This window comes from Phocoena phocoena, chromosome 7 (genome assembly GCF_963924675.1).
Source record: "Phocoena phocoena chromosome 7, mPhoPho1.1, whole genome shotgun sequence".
Taxonomy (NCBI): Eukaryota; Metazoa; Chordata; class Mammalia; order Artiodactyla; family Phocoenidae; genus Phocoena; species Phocoena phocoena.
The window spans coordinates 29,220,803-29,237,807 of NC_089225.1; the positions used below are offsets into that span (position 1 = coordinate 29,220,803).

The window sequence follows — 17,005 nt, forward strand, 5'->3', positions numbered from 1 at the left end:
TCAGAAAGCAGGCCTTCACCAGACATCAAATCTGCCAGAGCCTTGATCTTAGACTTCCCAGCCTCCAGAACTGTGAGAAATAAATTTCTGTTGTTTATTAGCCCCCCAATCTATGGTATTTTCTTATAGCAGACTAAAAGGACTAAGACATGGTATTAATATTACAAAACCTGTTTTGTTGACTACCGATCATCTGGCAGGCTTGGATGCCTTCAGTGCTGAAGGAGCCAATATATATACACCCTAGCAGCAAACGGAGATATGGTACGTGAAAAGGCTCCAGTCAGAAAAATCCAAAAAAGGTGTCTTACTGAAGTGTTCCCTGGTCACCTAAGCTTACAGACATTGCAACTGCATGAAAAAGGGTTAGATGTTTATTATCTTCCTTTAGGTGAACATGGTTCATGTACATGCTAGAGTAAGGTATGACATTGAGCTCCATTTGCTGTCATTTATAATTTATGCCAAAAGTGGGTTACGAATTTCCCTATATTCTTAAAGAGAATTTACTGGCTACCATTTAATCTTTCTTAATAAATCACAGTTATCCATTTGATGTACAAGCTGTACAATCATGGAGGAATGTCTGCAGGGGTTCATCCATATGTAGAGTTGCCTATACTGCCCTAGAATGGCTCCAGGCTGCCATGCTTTTTCACTTCTCATATATTTTTTTAAACAGTTTATCTCTCTCCTCCCTTGTTGTCAAGCTGTCAGTCAGCTGTCACTTTTCACTGCTGTCAGTGAGCCTGCCTTTATCGCACCCCCAATTTGATGCTGCTAATCTGCTGTCAGCTGAAAAATCAGATAATCAAGACCTCTGAAACTGCATTCACAATAAGTGGTGAGCTGAGCACTCGATGGAGATTTTGAGATAGCAGTTCCAGTTTCTGCTCTGTCTATATCTAGCTGTGTGATTACCAGAAGACACTTAACTTCTCTGGGCCTTTGTGCCTTCATCTTTAAAATATGGAGCAGAGCCTCTGTGTTTGTGTGGGGGGGGGGGGGAGGGGGGGAGGGAGAGGGAGAGGGAGAGGGACAGGGAGGGAGAGGGAGGGAGAGGGAGAGGGAGAGGGAGAGAGGGGGAGAGGGGGAGAGAGAGAGAGAGAGAGAGAGAGAGAGAGAGAGAGAGAGAGAGAGAGAAAGAGAAAGAGAAAGAGAAAGAAAAAGAGATCTCACCTAGACTTGAAGGCTGTTTCTCTCCCTACCAGAAAAAAACATATGAAACTTTTTTGTGAGTTAACAGAATGCAGGGTGGGGCACCACTGACCCTTTAATTGTTGAATTCAAGGATAATTTTAGTCATCACTTTATTTAATCTCACTCCTCTGAATTCACTACCAATCATCTCCTTAAAACTCTCTTCCCTTTATCCCACAGGATAATTCTCTCATTGATGACCTCCTGACTGTTTTATCTTTTCTTCTCATTTCAATCCTGGGCTCTTCTTCCACTAATCCCTTAAGGGTCAAGAGTGGGAAAGGCCAGTCCAAAGCTAAAGATCAAGGTCATAATGAGAAACCAGCAACAACTCCTGAGAAGCAGCACCTGTGTCCTTGAAGCCAGCTTGAAGACTGTGTCACAGTGTGCCCAATGCTGCTGATGTGTGACGTAAGATGAGGACTGAGAACTGACAACAGGATTTAGAGGCATGGAAGTCATCAGGGACCTGGACAAAAACAGTCTCAGTGGAGTAGCTTGAAGAAAGAACAATGGGAATGAAATTGGAAACAAGTGTAAACAACTCTTTCAAGAGGTTTTGCTACTAAGAGAAATAAAGAAATGAGGTAGTAGCAGAGGATGAAGTGGAATCAAGAGAGAATATTTTTAAGATGTAAAGCAAATAGCATTTTTTGTATGCTAATAGGAACCATCCAGAAAAGAGGAAAATGGATGACGCAGATCAGAGAAAAAAAATTGCTAGAAAAATAATTTTTAGGTATGCAAGAAGGATGGGCTCCAGCAAAGAAGTGGAAACAGGGCCTTAGTCAGAAGTGAGGTCAATCCATCAATAGTTACAGGTGTGAAGATAAAAAATATGCACCCAGAAGCACATAACTGGGTAGATGTAATGGTGGCAGAATATAGAAATTCTCTTCTGACTGTGTCTATCTTTTTCAGTCATGATCTGAGAAGGAAGACAGAAGATTTGGTATTAAAAGCTTACAAAGAAAGGAAAATGCATGATTAGTTATTTAGAAAAGGGGAATTATGGTACACTCGCCATGCAGCTCAACAGGTCCATGTGGATTTAGGGGTCATGAATTTAGAGTAGGCTAATAAATACGGCTGGAGGTTTTCCTCCCAATCAAATATGAAAGAAAAGGTGCAAAAGATTTGAGAGTACACACGAGAAAGGAAGTATGATGACAGAATGTGGAAGTTAAACTGGAGAAAGAAGGAGGAAAATTAGGACAAGAGAAGAATGAATGTAAGGAGCTGGCTCCTTACCATCAATGGATGCTATAGGTTCTGGTGAAGCCAAAAGGCTGCTTGAGTCAGGATGATAAAAAGAATATATAAAGGAACCTCTTTATTTATATTAGGCTGTTCCTTTGGCAGAGTACTTCTTTACCTTCACATGTTAAAAGAGGGCAAAGGGGAAGACAGTCCTTTATATTCAGGTGGCAATAAATGTGCTAGGTTATAAAACAATGGGGATGAAGGAGTTAATAAGATGAATTAAATTTTATTAAGGTTCTGTTATGTGCCAGGCACTCGGCTGGGCATTTGGCACACATTATTTCATTTAATAGCTACATCATGCCTATGAGGGGATAAGGTAAATATAATCATAACCATTAAAGAACCTAAGCTCAGGGTCATTACACTTGCACAGGTCACAGAGCTAGTAAGTGGCGGTCAAGACTCAAATACGTGCATGCCTAACTACAGTATTCAAGAGCTTTCCCACTTCAAAATGTTTTAATACATATAATGAAATATTTTCAAGTGAATATTCTTTCTTGCTACTGTTTTTCTGGTCTTTGAGAATGAGGCAGTGGAGGGGTGAGGAAGGTAATAGGTACAGCAGGTACTACAAGCCCAATATTGAATTTCTGTATGACAGACATGCTCTGAGTTTTAACAGTTATCAACTTTATAAGTCCTCAAATATTTTGCTGAAATATGGCTTTTTCCCTTCCCTGATTAATATACCTTATATTATATATTACTAGAGCACATTATATTAATAATTTAAGTATATGTTCTGCTGCTTTGTTTTTAAATTAAATTTGAGAGAAAGATAGAACCGTTCAAAATTTTTTTTATTTTTAATCACCTTGGTTATTTTGCCTTTGGAATTACTAAACATTTTTCAACATCTCAACAAAATAATACTCTTTTAAGACTGCAGGCATTAGAATGATTGCCATTCATGCAAATAATCACTTACTTACACTATATGAGTTTGGGCTGGATAAAGCAAATTACCATTTGAAAATAATTCAAATAACACTCTGGGCTAAGACCTTGCTTATGAATGTTATCTTGGCCACAATATTTTTTAACCTTCTTCCATTTAGCTAGATTTATTTATGGTAATACAGTCCAAATTAATAAACTATTCAATTGCCACAGGTGTATTAAACATAGGATGTTGTAGGACTATATCAGATGCAAGTGCATTTTAAAACATACTATTTATTTGGAATTCTATAGCAGTAATAATTAAGATGTGCTATAACTACCTATTCACTTAAAGATGTGCATTTTGACGATATATTATTATATGAGAAACTTAAAAGCATGTCAAAAAATAAGGTTCAAAATATGATCTAAAGCAGCGGTCCCCAACTTTTTTGGCACTAGGGACCGGTTTCATGGAAGACAATTTTTCCACGAACCGGGGGATGGTTCAGGCGGTACTACGAGCAATGGGGAGCGATGGGGAGCGGCACATGAAGCTTCGCCCGCTCGCCCGCCACTCGCCTCCTGCTGTGCGGCCCGGTACCTAACAGGCCCGGGGGTTGGGGACCCCTGATCTAAAGTATAAGCTGTGTTCTAGTTAATCACAGATCTAAAGTATAACAATCATATTCTTCAGAAGTTGACATTCTCTCATCACACATATGAAAATTATATATTACAAATACATATTATATACATATTTACATATATATGAAAATCAACTGTGATCTTAGTTTCACTTAGCTTTATAGTTTTCAAAACTGTAAATAAATCATTAAGTATTTTTGACAAATGACCTATACTGACAGGAAGATTAGATAGTTAACAGAAAATTTAATCAAAAGTCATAGAGTCTAAATTTTAATACAGTCTCTGACAGTAATCAGCAGTGTGAGCACAAGCCAGTCTGCTTCTCCGGCCTTCTGTTTTCTGAACTCCATAAAGTAAGGATCAGGCAAGTTGTTCTAACTTAAATTTTATGACTCACTAGCTTGATTTGGTATTAGGCAGATTTTTCTTCAATGCAATATTAACTAGTCAGACACTTAAATCAGTATTAGGGGTGTGGAAGAGTGGGTGTCCCCACAGCAAAATCTGGGTGAACTCAGTTAGTCTAGAACATAGAGACTAATGCTGACCTCCTGCATAGCATATGTGGATATTAAATTGTCTCCTGCCTTCATTTCAAGGATGGGGAAGAAACAGCTGTCCCTGAACTCTTTTTAAGGACACAGTCAGTTACAAAACAGCAGCATCCCCAGCTAGTATGATTCCCACTGAAGTAAACTTTCTATTCACAAGGGGAAAATATTCCTGGTGGTAGTAAAAACAATTTTGCTAGGTTTAATCAAAAGTGAAAAGGAATTCTAGAATGTTCCCTTTGAGCCACATCATCCATTGCTAATTCAGGGTGGGCCCAGCAATAAGGGTAATAAAAAATATCCTTAGTGACTGAGAAAAAGAAATGGCAATTAAGTGCATTTGCAACCCAATATAGAAGACCTAACTCTTTAATAAGATAATATAAATAATAAAAAATGGGAGAAGGGGGAAAAAAACAGAAAAAACAGCATGGGAAATGGAAGTAATCTAAGCAGTAAAATTTAACACTGATTTACTTAGAAGTTACTATTATACATATAAACCAATGGGCATAAGCTGAATACAAAGGTTGAGACCTATGCTTGACAATGACTTCTGTAGCAAAACAACAAATAAATAAAACAGTAAGTGTTAAAAGCCAAAGCACCTTGCTTTGGCAAACAAATAAATAAGAGAAAAGAAAGGAAAAACTCAGTATCAGAATTAACCATTCAGTGACAGGTTTGGACACATGATTATTTAAAATCTTCGTAAATCACAGCATGGCGAAATAGAACTTGATTCTCTAACTAATCATGCTTACGCTGAAAAGTCAAAATTGGCAAGAACATCACCGATTTTTACACATTTGGGGAATAATTTATGACACAATATTGAAAATGGAGTTAAACATACTGACCTGCTCACATCAGGAAACCTGATGGGAAAGTAAATAACTTGGCACTTGGGTCTGATGATGCTTTCCAGATCTTTGGGTCTGTGATCAGGAATCAGCTTCATGAATTTTCCAATAGAAGTAAGAAATGACTCCATATTAAAAACCGAGTTGAATACCACCACATCAGCCACCAGGCTGCAAAGGGAAAGGATAAATGCATATGGTGAGCCCACACTTGTTCAGTTATTTTTATAAGCCTAAGATTTCTTTATTAATCAGAGTTTATACTGCACCTTGGGTTTGCAAAGAACTCTGCACTTCCTACCAGTATTTATCAAAATGACTCTAATAGATAGGTTAGTTTCATTAGCATTATATCAAGGGAAGGTAGATTATTGGCATCACAGAGGAAAGGCAGGAGAGGAATTAAGTGATTTAATGGGATCCTATGACACTTCAAACCAAAGTATTGGGTTGGCCAAAAAAGTCCGTTTGGTGTTTTCCGTAAGATGGCTCCAGTAGCACTTTAGTTGTCTTCAACTTCATTCGAAATAATTTTGTTAGATTGCATTGTGACAGCTGTCATATCAGCGTGCCTTTAAAAAAAAAAATCAAAATTGGTGAATTTCTGTGTAGCCATGTTAATACTGAAGATGGGAGAAAAAAGCAACATTTTCAGCATATTATGCTTTATTATTTCAAGAAAGGTAAAAACTCAACTGAAACGCAAAAAGAAAAGGTTTGTGTGGTGTATGGAGAAGGGCTTTGCAAAATTTCGTGCTGCAGATTTCTCACTGGACGATGCTCCATGGTCCAGTAGACCAGTTGAAGTTGACAGCGATCAAATCGAGACATTAATTAAGAACAATCAATATTACACCATGCAGGAGATAACTGACATAATCAAAATATCCAAATCAAGCATTGAAAATCATTTGCACCAGCTTGGTTACGTGAATCGGTTTGGTGTTTAGGTTCCACGTAAGTTAAGAGGAAGAAAACCTTGCTGACCGTATTTCTGCGTGCGATTCTCTACTTACACGTAATGAAAGCGTTCCGTTTTTAAAACAAATTGTGATGGGTGATGAAAAGTAGATACTGTACAATAACGTGGAACAGAAGAGATGGTGGGGCAAGCGAAATCAACCACCACCAACCACACCAAAAGCCAGTCTTCATCCAGAGAAGGTGATGTTGTGTATTTGGTGGGATTGGAAGGCAGTCCTCTATTGTGAGCTTTTTCTGGAAAACCAAACGATTAATTCCAACAAGTACTGCTCCCAATTAGACCAACTGAAAGCAGCACTCGATGAAAAGCGTCCAGAATTAGTCAACAGAAAACGCATAATCTTCCATCAGGATAACACAAGACCGAGTTTCTTTGATGACCAGGCAAAAACTGTTACAGCTTGACTGGGATCAAGCTGATTCATCGCCGAATTCACCAGACATTGCACCTTCAGATTTCCATTTATTTCGGTCTTTACAAAATTCTCTTAATGGAAAAAATTTCAATTCCCTGGAAGACTGTAAAAGGCACCTGCAACAGTTCTATGCTCAAAAAGATAAAAAGCTTTGGGAAGATGGAATTATGAAGCTGCCTGAAAGACGGCAGAAGGTAGTGGAACAAAACAGTGAATACGTTGCTCAATAAAGTTCTTGGTGAAAATGAAAAATATGTCCTTCGTTTTTACTTTAAAAACCGAAGGAACCTTTTGGCCAACCCAGTGTACTTTTCCGCAATGCCAGGAATTTTCAATATTATCACCAAGTACAGGAGGACCCTTTTCTTTGTGGCCCAACTACCCATGTTGGGTTTCTATGTCAGTGATGTACTTCGTTTTACACCACAGTACTGAGAACAGAACACTTGCCATACTTTTCACTGCCTTCAAGGAGATTAATCCAGATAAAGCTATTTCATACTAAGAGCATACCTTCATAATATGTAGTTAAAGTCTATTTCTCATTTTAACCCTTGCTTCAAGAAACTGTTAGGTTTTTTAAAGTTCTGAAACTACACAGGAAGGATTATATAGAAACTCTACAAATAATTTATTTTTTTATTATATTAGATTTGGAGTAGTCAGAGAAATAGAAGAAGTTGGTGAAAATGGATCCAGAAATCCATACCACTAGGTCCTACTGATTACATAATGTATTATAAAGGACCACAACACCATGGACTTTCAGAATTAAATGAAAGAAATATAATATTGGCTGTTGCTTTTGATGCAAAGGCTTGATCCTCTCCTTAGTATTTTTTTATTAAAAATAATCTAAAATGCATAGTTAGAAGGAAATGTAAAAACAAAGTTTATGTGTCATTAATATGTCAGTAGTTTCCAAATTTGCCTGTAACATTTTCTTGGAAACCAATGAACACAAACGATAACTATGGGTGAGCTGGATAAACAGGAGTATGTACTATGTTCCCTTTATGAATCAAAAAACCATTTTAATAAATCATTGTTTTGTTTTTTAAAATAACCCTCTTTGCTTTAAGCCATGATTCAGTGTCTCAGTGTCACTGGATCTCAATAAAATGCATACAAATGCTTTGATAAGAAGGTATACAAGATCAAATTGAAAAAGCAGTTAGTTTTATTTCACCCTGTAAAGGACATCAAGGAAACTGAAAAGAAGACATGCAAGCCCACAGGACTGTAAAACACAAATGAATAAACAGAGCTTATAGAGCAGGAATACCACAGCAAGTCCTCAGTTTAGTTTAATTCACATTTACTGAGACAGTCAAAGTTTCTATTATCAATACATAGTGGAATGAAAAACTAACAAAAGGAATGTTGACCTGCCACCCCTATCTGCCCCCACTCCTGCAAAAGTGTTTTCCCATACAAGTATTTTTTTTTTTTTTTTAGTTGCAACCTAGTGCAAACTTGGGATTAGCAGTGATTACAACATGGATAATACAAGAGAGTGTCACAGAAGTGCTGACACAATATCAAGCAATAAGGAAGCCAATATAATAATATACCAAAAGTTGAAGGATGTTTTACAGCTAGTCTGTTTTCACCATATGTCACATATTGTAATAGTGACCCACAGGTCATAATACATAGTTATGGCATGTGTTCATCAGTCAGAGGGTTAGTGAAACCTCTATTTAAGGTGAATGCTTATGTCGGTCATCTCTGAAGTCTTTAACTGTCACACAGTCAAGAAAGAAACCTGACAGTGCCAACAAAAGCAGAAGTCAGCAAGAAAACTAAAGAAACATTTTAAGAAGCTGGAGTCATACTTTTCAAACTGAATCTGAACAGGACTGCTTTCTGACACTCTTATTTTTCCTCTGGATGACTGCAAGCCAGTTTTTTTCTCATTAAGAGTCCCACCAATGATCAAGCCCACTTCTTTCTCTCCAAGCTCGTCTATCAGTTTACGCTCTTGAGAAGAGCAATGCTGGAAAATTATATATAAGCTTTTATAGTCTCATCCCCTTTGAGCAAAGCAATCTTTTCTGAAACAGAGAGATGAGGGGTAGTGAGCTAAAAATTTTTTTAGCTATCTGCCCTCAAACGGCATTCAACCCAACTACTTAAAAACCCAGTTTATGCCAAATTAAAGTTCCAAGATAGTTTACAGAAATATTCTTTTTCATGCATTTCCTCTCTGATATGAGTGGGTGTAACTTCCATTAACTTTAAAGCCACCCATAAAGGGAAAAATAGACTTAATTTTTTTCCCCAGTTATTTCTCACGGGTAATAAACACACACTATCTGAGGAAAAGAATGAGGCTAATTCAAGAAACCAAAAGAATATTACAAATGTTTTCCATATTGATAAAGCACAAAATGATTTTATTTTTGTTTTTAAAACATATTTTCCCCTCTGTTTCAATATAAAATAAAGAATTTTAATTTTATTATGAAATTTTAAAACGGCTGCTTTTTTTATGAGACATTTGATGTGAAGCAGCTCCGCTCTATTTTGATAGCGCTGCTACTTCATTTGAAGCAGCTTGTAAAAATGATTGCAGGAAAACATTTACAAAATGCTCAAAACACAGAAGTATTACCATCTAGCTGTTTTTCTATGTCAGTGAAACTATGGAATATACTTGCAAAAGAGCTGGGAGTCTGTTTAAACACATCATCAATCCCAGTTGCTAATAACTATTAAAAAAGGTGAGTAAACTGAACCCAATCACTGCCAAACTGACTCCCTTTGAGTGTTGCAGTTATGTGGATGGGATCCAATAGCAAAGCTGTTTCAGAGTTGTTATTAACTTCTTTCATTAACTAAGCTTCAGGAGATACACTTTGTTGAAGTAACAGTAGAGAAGGACCATCACCTTTGAAATGTCATGGTATTTTAAGGCTATGCAGTTTCAGAAGACTCAAGAGTGGAAAAAAAACCTCCTAAAGATTCATTTTCCATAGTTTTCTCTTACAAACAATAAGGAAAAAAAGGACAAAAACCCTTTGCTCCATTATGCTTTAATTTTTGTTTATTCCTCTGTAAATTTCTATTTTGATTTCAGCTGGATACATGGAAAGTAGCTGGTAAATAAAAGTTGACTGTCTTTTTCTAAAAGTATGTCTCACACAGTAGATGATGGAATCAGGGGCTGAAGAAGGTCCCTGTCACCCCTTTGATTCTATTTTGAATGTTGTAGAAAATACAGTTAGATAATTAGTTCAACATTTAGATTGTTACACATATGTATTTTATAAAAGGATTAGCTGTTCTCTTATATGTACATATTGCAGAGGCACAAGTAATTCCTACCATGGAAGGTATGTTTAAACATTTGCTCCTAATTTAAGGTATTTTTAAAATAAGTGTACAGGAGGTCTCCAGATTTAAAAGCTAACTATAAGGAAAAAGATGGCAAACGACTAAATATAATGATACAATCTATACCTACCATGAGAGAATTTGGTTGTATCCATATTGGAAATCCCTCTCCTGACATTTCTTGACAGGATATACCAATTGGTTCTCATGGAAGTACAGAATCTTTTTCAATTTCCCAAGGTCAGGCCGAAGGGCAGCCAGTTCAGTCAGGTTAAGCACTGAGCTTGCGAAGAGAATCCTAGGAAACAAGGAAATTAGGGTTACCACCCCGAGCATACTTGAAGTGGGCATCCTGTGCCTTCTCTCCTCTTTCCTCATCCTACCCCAAGGAAAACATATCCCCCATAGGGACACATCAAGAGTTAAGCCTTAATACCATGTAGCAGCATTCTAAGTTTTGATCTCTTAAAAAGCAGCTGCTAAGAACTATAAACGCCCTGAATCTCATTGGTCTTCTCAGCTCAGTCACTGAGAGATGCAAAAAAAAAAGAAAAAAAAAAAAAAAAGCTGGATGGATTTTATTGAAAAAAGCCTAGAAAAGCTCCATCTGAAGGACAAATGGAACAAAGATAAGGCTGACTGGGGAATACTTTGCTTGCCAGTTTCATTACACTTTACTTCTTTATGCAACCAACTACTGAAATTCAATATATGAGCAGGAATGGCACGTGTTCATGTTATGACATAAACCCTTTTGATTTATGCAATAGACTTATCTAGTGAGGGCTTTTTCTCTAGGCATGTTTTCTTATGCCCCCCTTTTAAATATTCTGCAATATTTGTGGGGGTTTTTCTTTTATATTTTCTTCTCGATTACTGGACTGCTAATGGCACCATATGTGTACACTCTGTAATATCCCTTATATAAAACATAAATTATAAAAATGAAGAAAGCCTGGTTCCTTGTCTTTGGGGGATAAAAAGGAAACTGAAAGTCTACCTATCCATGGTTATAAATGAAATAGTGTCTACTTACTCACTCATTCCACAAACATTTATCATAAATGCCTACTAGGTACCAGGGTCAAGCGAGGAAGAACAGAAAAGATGACCAAGACAGCCTGCAGAATGAATGCTGCCAATAACAGTGGCATGAACAAAGTACTAGAGGAACAAACAGACAACTGTCTGGGACAACCCGGAAATATTTCACTAATGAGGTGGCTAACACATGTGGACACAAAAGAGGGACAAATTACATTCCCTGAGCAGCTGAGGACATTTAGATGGCACAATTTTGATGGAATGCCACCTTTATAACATAATATAGCATCATTTGACCCTTACAGCTTTAATTCTCATTCTAAAAAATGAGGTCCAAGAAGGTTAAGGGTTTTTTCTAGAATCACACTGGTAGTAGTGGCAAAGCAGAGATTCCCAGTCTTCTAAGCCCGAAGTACTATGCATTACACCACAGATATGAATTCATTGTGGACCACTTACATTGCAAACGCTTTTTACTGTACTTAATAAATACAAAATAGCATCCTTGTTATTACCATGATTACAACTACTATAAATTCTCCCTTGCTGACAAGCCAAATGGCTAACTTCAGGTGTTTATATGATCTGCAGCACTAGCCTTTCACATAAGAAGAATGATTACATAATAAGTGCATACATCATAAAGAGGAATTCAAGTGTCTTCTTCATGGGCTAAAAAAGGCACATAAGACCAAAAAGCAGCCACCTCTCTAAACTCACATTGCTGTATTAATGTTATGGTTTATTGTTATAAAGTAAAAAATCTTATCAAGGAGATGCATTTTTAAAAATTGTCTACTTGTACTCAACTAAAGCAAATAGAAAATTCATGTTCAGAAAATGTCCTCTATTTTTTCCAAAAATATTCCCACCACCACCACTAAGTATAAGCTTTTCTAAAATTTAGATTGAAAATTCTGAAATATGAAGATATTTGCTCATCTACAAATCTGATCTTTAGTAGAGAGAACAATAAAATTTAAACTCAGTCAATCTATATTTTCCTTAAAATAAAACGGATGGCAACTTGTGGATCAAGTTGAGTAATACACCCCCCTCTATTCCCACTCCCCAGTCCCAACATAACAAACTACTGCAAACAATGACTCATTGTTAATCATTAAGACCTGAGCAAACTCAGTGTTTTTCACACACCAGGAAGAAAAACTCATTAACTGCAGCTTCCATCTATTCATTAGTTATAAAAAACCATACCCTTATAATGAAGAAATTTGGTAGACATCAACTTACCCAAGTGACCAAACTTAATATGAACAATAATGGGCCAAAGGGATATCATGTATTTCCCAATGTGATACACTGAGAAAGATAGAGATCACCAATTCCTGACAAAAATGCTTGATCTGAATTTGGTCGTGAGGAAATAGCCAGACAAATATTCTGCAAAATAAATGGGCTGGATCTCCAAAAAAGGTCAAGGTCATAAAAGGAAAAAAATCTAGAGTAAAGGGAAATAAAAAGACCCCCAAACAAAATACAATGTGTGATACTTGATGGGATACTGAATGGGGAAAAAAATAAAAAACAGCTGTAGAAGATATAAGAACAACAGGGAAACTCTGAATATAAAATTGTAAAGTTTTATCAATCATAAATTGAAGTGTATTGATTTTACTGCAATTATGTAGGAGAATATCTTCATTCTTAGGAGACACGTGTTGAATTATTAACATGTGAAGCGTAATGATGTCTGCAACTAAGTCTTAAATAGTTCGGTCCAAAGGCCACTAAAAACAAATATTCAAATATTCATAGATAGAAATAAATGTGCAAAATGTTAACATTTGATTAATCTAAATAAATGATATATTGTAACTCACTGATCTAGTCTTGCAAATTTTTAAGTTATACATTTATAAAACTACAAATTTGGGAGGATATTCATTAAATGGCAGTAAGTAGAAGGGAAAAATATGCCACATTCCATAAACAGTAAACCCATCATATATGTATTTCTAGTCAGACTCCAATTGTTCATTTCCTCCAAGAGAACTATCCTCAGGGTGGAACATCTGTAGCAAATGTTTAACTAAAGCAAGCCCTTCACTCTCCTCCTACCACATACCGCCTCTCCTTACCCCACCTACCAGCTGATCCACAATCAAGGAATCCAAATCTAAAATTGAGACTTTCAAATAAAAGCTCTCAAACGAGAGAATGCAATACATTCAGAAGTAAAATGGCAATGATTTTCATAATATTACCCATTTGGGACTGCCCACACCAACACTTCCTTCAGTTTGTTCAGTCATTAACAGGAAACTCATTTTATTTTTATAACTAATCTTGAAATAGCACGCACTACTTCTAAATTGTGGGAATTATCTCCTACATTAGTAAAACATTTCTCTTTGCTTTTTTGCTTGTAAAATGGAAGTTAAATTAGACAATAAGCAACTCCTCAAATATTCAGCTCAATGGCACCTAAAAAGAAGTGATGAAGATGCCCACAAAAGAAATGCAGGTAAGATTCATAGGCAATTTTTTCTTTGCCATCCTCCATCAATTAAAAAAAAATTGTATAATGCAATGAATGACATCACTCAATCAGCAGCTAATCCCTAGGCTCCCAATGTTCATCTTGCCTCAGGTATTATTTAAGCAATAAATCCTAACAAGGTGAGCTTTACCACCCCACACTGTGTCTCTGGCAGGAAAGGGCACAAGGTGAAAGCAAAAACCACTAGGAACAAGATAATTCCTGACAGCTGCTGCTTGAGCACAAGTTAAATTGAACAGTTTATCTCAGCATGAAGATGTTATAAGGTTTTATGTTTAATATTTTTAAATTAACATAAAACCCAGAGAAAGCAGTTGGGCAATCTTTCACAAACATGACATACTACAATCACTGTATAAGCTGGATTAGTACTTATTACCATGCTACTACAGAATTAAGCTGTTTTTAGACCACCAAAGAGCTTTAAATTGCAACTTTTGTCTCTGTAAGAGAAACCTATATTTAAAATGTCTGCTAAATTCAAATTAATGGCTACATCATTAGCTTACCATCTCACCAAAAGTATAAGTAAGCTGCTATTATAATCGTCTAACCAAAACAGCTCTGTGCTGTAAAAGTACGTGAATGCCGTTCTAGGTATTTGGGACTGTATGCATATACATGCTTCAAGTATTTTCAATGCACATTATACCTACAATCTGAGTCATATTTGCTTAAGGAATCCAAAATCACTCAACACAATGAAATTCTAGATTTTATTTTTCTTTGATTCAGTTTGGATACACTAGTTGTTTGCCTTTTATCCTATTTTCTTAATATGTCAAACGAGATGTTAAAATATACATAAGCACTGTAGGAGTGTGACGACTATTATCAAGATGCATACCTTTATACCTTAAATGGCATGAAGGGTCAGTGAAATGAGAAACAGAGGACAGGCATTCAATATTCCAACCACCACCATATACAATCTAGGAGAAAATCCTTCATGGACTAATTATCTCACTCTTGACCCATGAAGTTTTTTCAACAGCCCCCCACCTTCCGAAACCATTTATCACATAATGGGGTACAGAACACAATTTAACACAGATACCAACTGGGGTTGTTATTTATACTTAAATAATTCCCTGCAGGACTTTCAACAAGCCTTTGACAGAAGAGTGAATGCCATCTTCCAGCTGTGTCACCTTGCTCAATACTTAAATTCCTTGTCTAGATACACGCTGCCCAGCCTCACCCCCTAAGTCTTTCTTCGTTCTTTTGTTGCCTATCTTGAGTTCCTGTTCCTTGATATCTACTCCCAGAATTCTAGATCCTGTACTTCCTGTGATACAATATTTTCTGCAATGAAGGAAATATTCTATATCTGTACTGTCCAATACAGCAGCAACTAGCTACTTATGGCTATCAAGCACTTGTAGTATAGTTAGTGTAACTGAGGAACTAAATTTTAAATTCACTTTAAGTTTAAATTAAATAGCCATAAATTAATGGGAAAGCACAACTCTGGATGGACCAGCTTCCCTTAACCCAACACTCCACCCATCCTACCTGAATGCAATTCCTCACTGAATTGATTTTCTTGTATAGACCCTTGATCTACTTGTGATAATCTAATTTCTAAGTTCCTCCTGATTTGCTGAATTTCACCTACCAGGGTCTCCAATTCTAGAATGCCAGAATGCCATTTTTTCCTTCTGATAATTAGAAAACACATGGTCATTACAGAAAATGTTTTAAGTACAAAAATTATAAATTAACTATCATGCACAACCACCCCAAAAGAGATGGCCACTATTTGCATTCTGGTGCTCATTTAGTCAGTATACGTTGAGCATCTATTATTTGCAAGGTACTAGGCTAAATAATGGACCTAAAATATAAAACAAAGTAGCTCAGGCAAGAAGAAAATTGGCAGGCTGAGGAACTGAATAAGGACCAAGGAAGCTGGAGCAATTAATTCAATGCATGGCCAGAGAAGATGCTGAGGAAGTCTATGGGTCTTCATGAGACATGAAAATAATTTTGAATTTTATGGTAAGAGCAATGGAAAGAGAATGAAGGATTTTAACTAGGGAAATGACAAAATAATAAATGCATATTGGGTGAATTTACCTTTATTCTTTCACTTTGTAATATGTATAAACTATTGCAATTTTAATTTTTTTTGCTTTTAATACATGTTTTTCTATGTTAAAAATTATTTCTGAAACATATATTTTAACAGATTTCATGATACGATGTGTCATACTATCAATGACCCGAACATGATTTTTAAATTTTTAGATTCATGATTTTTAGATTTATTTAAATCTATAAAGTTTAAAATTTTTCTTGTATGATCTCTTGTATTTCTATTGTATCTGTTTACGTATTTCATGAAATGTTTCATTATTTTTTTACTATCAGAGAACTTTACTCTGACTGCTGTATGGAAAACAGACTGTAAGGAATCACTTTGCAAGAAGGGAGAAGAGTAGGGAAGAGAAAAGAAATGTCAGTCTCTTGGACTAAAATGATAGCGCTGATGGTGCTGAGAAGCGGACTGACTGGGTTTTTGCTGATGGTGCTGTCCAGGTTTGCTGATGAACTGGATGTGAGAAGTGAAAGAGGAGTGCTATCCTTTCCTCTGCTGTATCACTCAATGTAACAGAAGCTCAATGATACATACATGCATACGTGAAAATTACTCCCAAACATTTCAAAAGTCTTCGGCTTAAATATATATTTTTAATTTATAAAAACCTGTGTAGAAAGTTCTAACATTTATTAATCACTGATATACAAAATTTCGTTTTAACTATGCTCTAGTTGTCAGTTACTTTATCTTAATTAGAACATTTCTACTGCACGTTTAAATGCTATGGATTTTCAAAAACCTTGAAGAATGTGCGTAACCAAATGTTTCCATTTGCTAAAACAATTAAAAATTCAAGATGGAAGCATATTTAAAGGAAAAAGAAATGGAGTCATTTAATTTCCTAGGTTCTTGTGGGGGGTAATTTACAGGCTAACACAGTATCCAGCTTCCCAATAGCTGTCCCATGATGTAGCATCAATTAATAGGTCAGTTTTTCCACCATGTAATGTTCCTTTCCTGTGCTTATCATGATGGCTAGGAGATCACAGTGTAAAGAACACTTGTCCAGAAAGCAGGGAATTGAGGTCTGTAGGTAGGATCTGCCACTGAGCAAAATCTCCAACTGGTTTCTTAACATCTATCCACTCTACAGTCATTAACACTCTGACCTGCCTTACAGATGCTTAAAGAGACAAATTACATAACACCTGTGGTGTTTTCTTAGCTACCAGTGCCACTTA

General features: G+C 36.3%; 1 protein-coding gene across 8 annotated transcripts in view; it reads right to left on the bottom strand.

Moving 5' to 3' along the window:
* Positions 1 to 17,005, bottom strand: part of GTDC1 (glycosyltransferase like domain containing 1) — a 385,793-nt gene that overhangs the window by 203,801 nt on the left and 164,987 nt on the right. For all 8 annotated transcript variants that reach the window (XM_065880389.1, XM_065880397.1, XM_065880394.1 and 5 more), the window contains 2 exons: positions 10,286 to 10,453; positions 5,414 to 5,587 (listed from right to left, as the gene is read on the bottom strand). In XM_065880389.1, the coding sequence (XP_065736461.1) occupies positions 5,414 to 5,587; positions 10,286 to 10,453 (342 nt within the window). The remainder of the gene's footprint in view (positions 1 to 5,413; positions 5,588 to 10,285; positions 10,454 to 17,005) is intronic.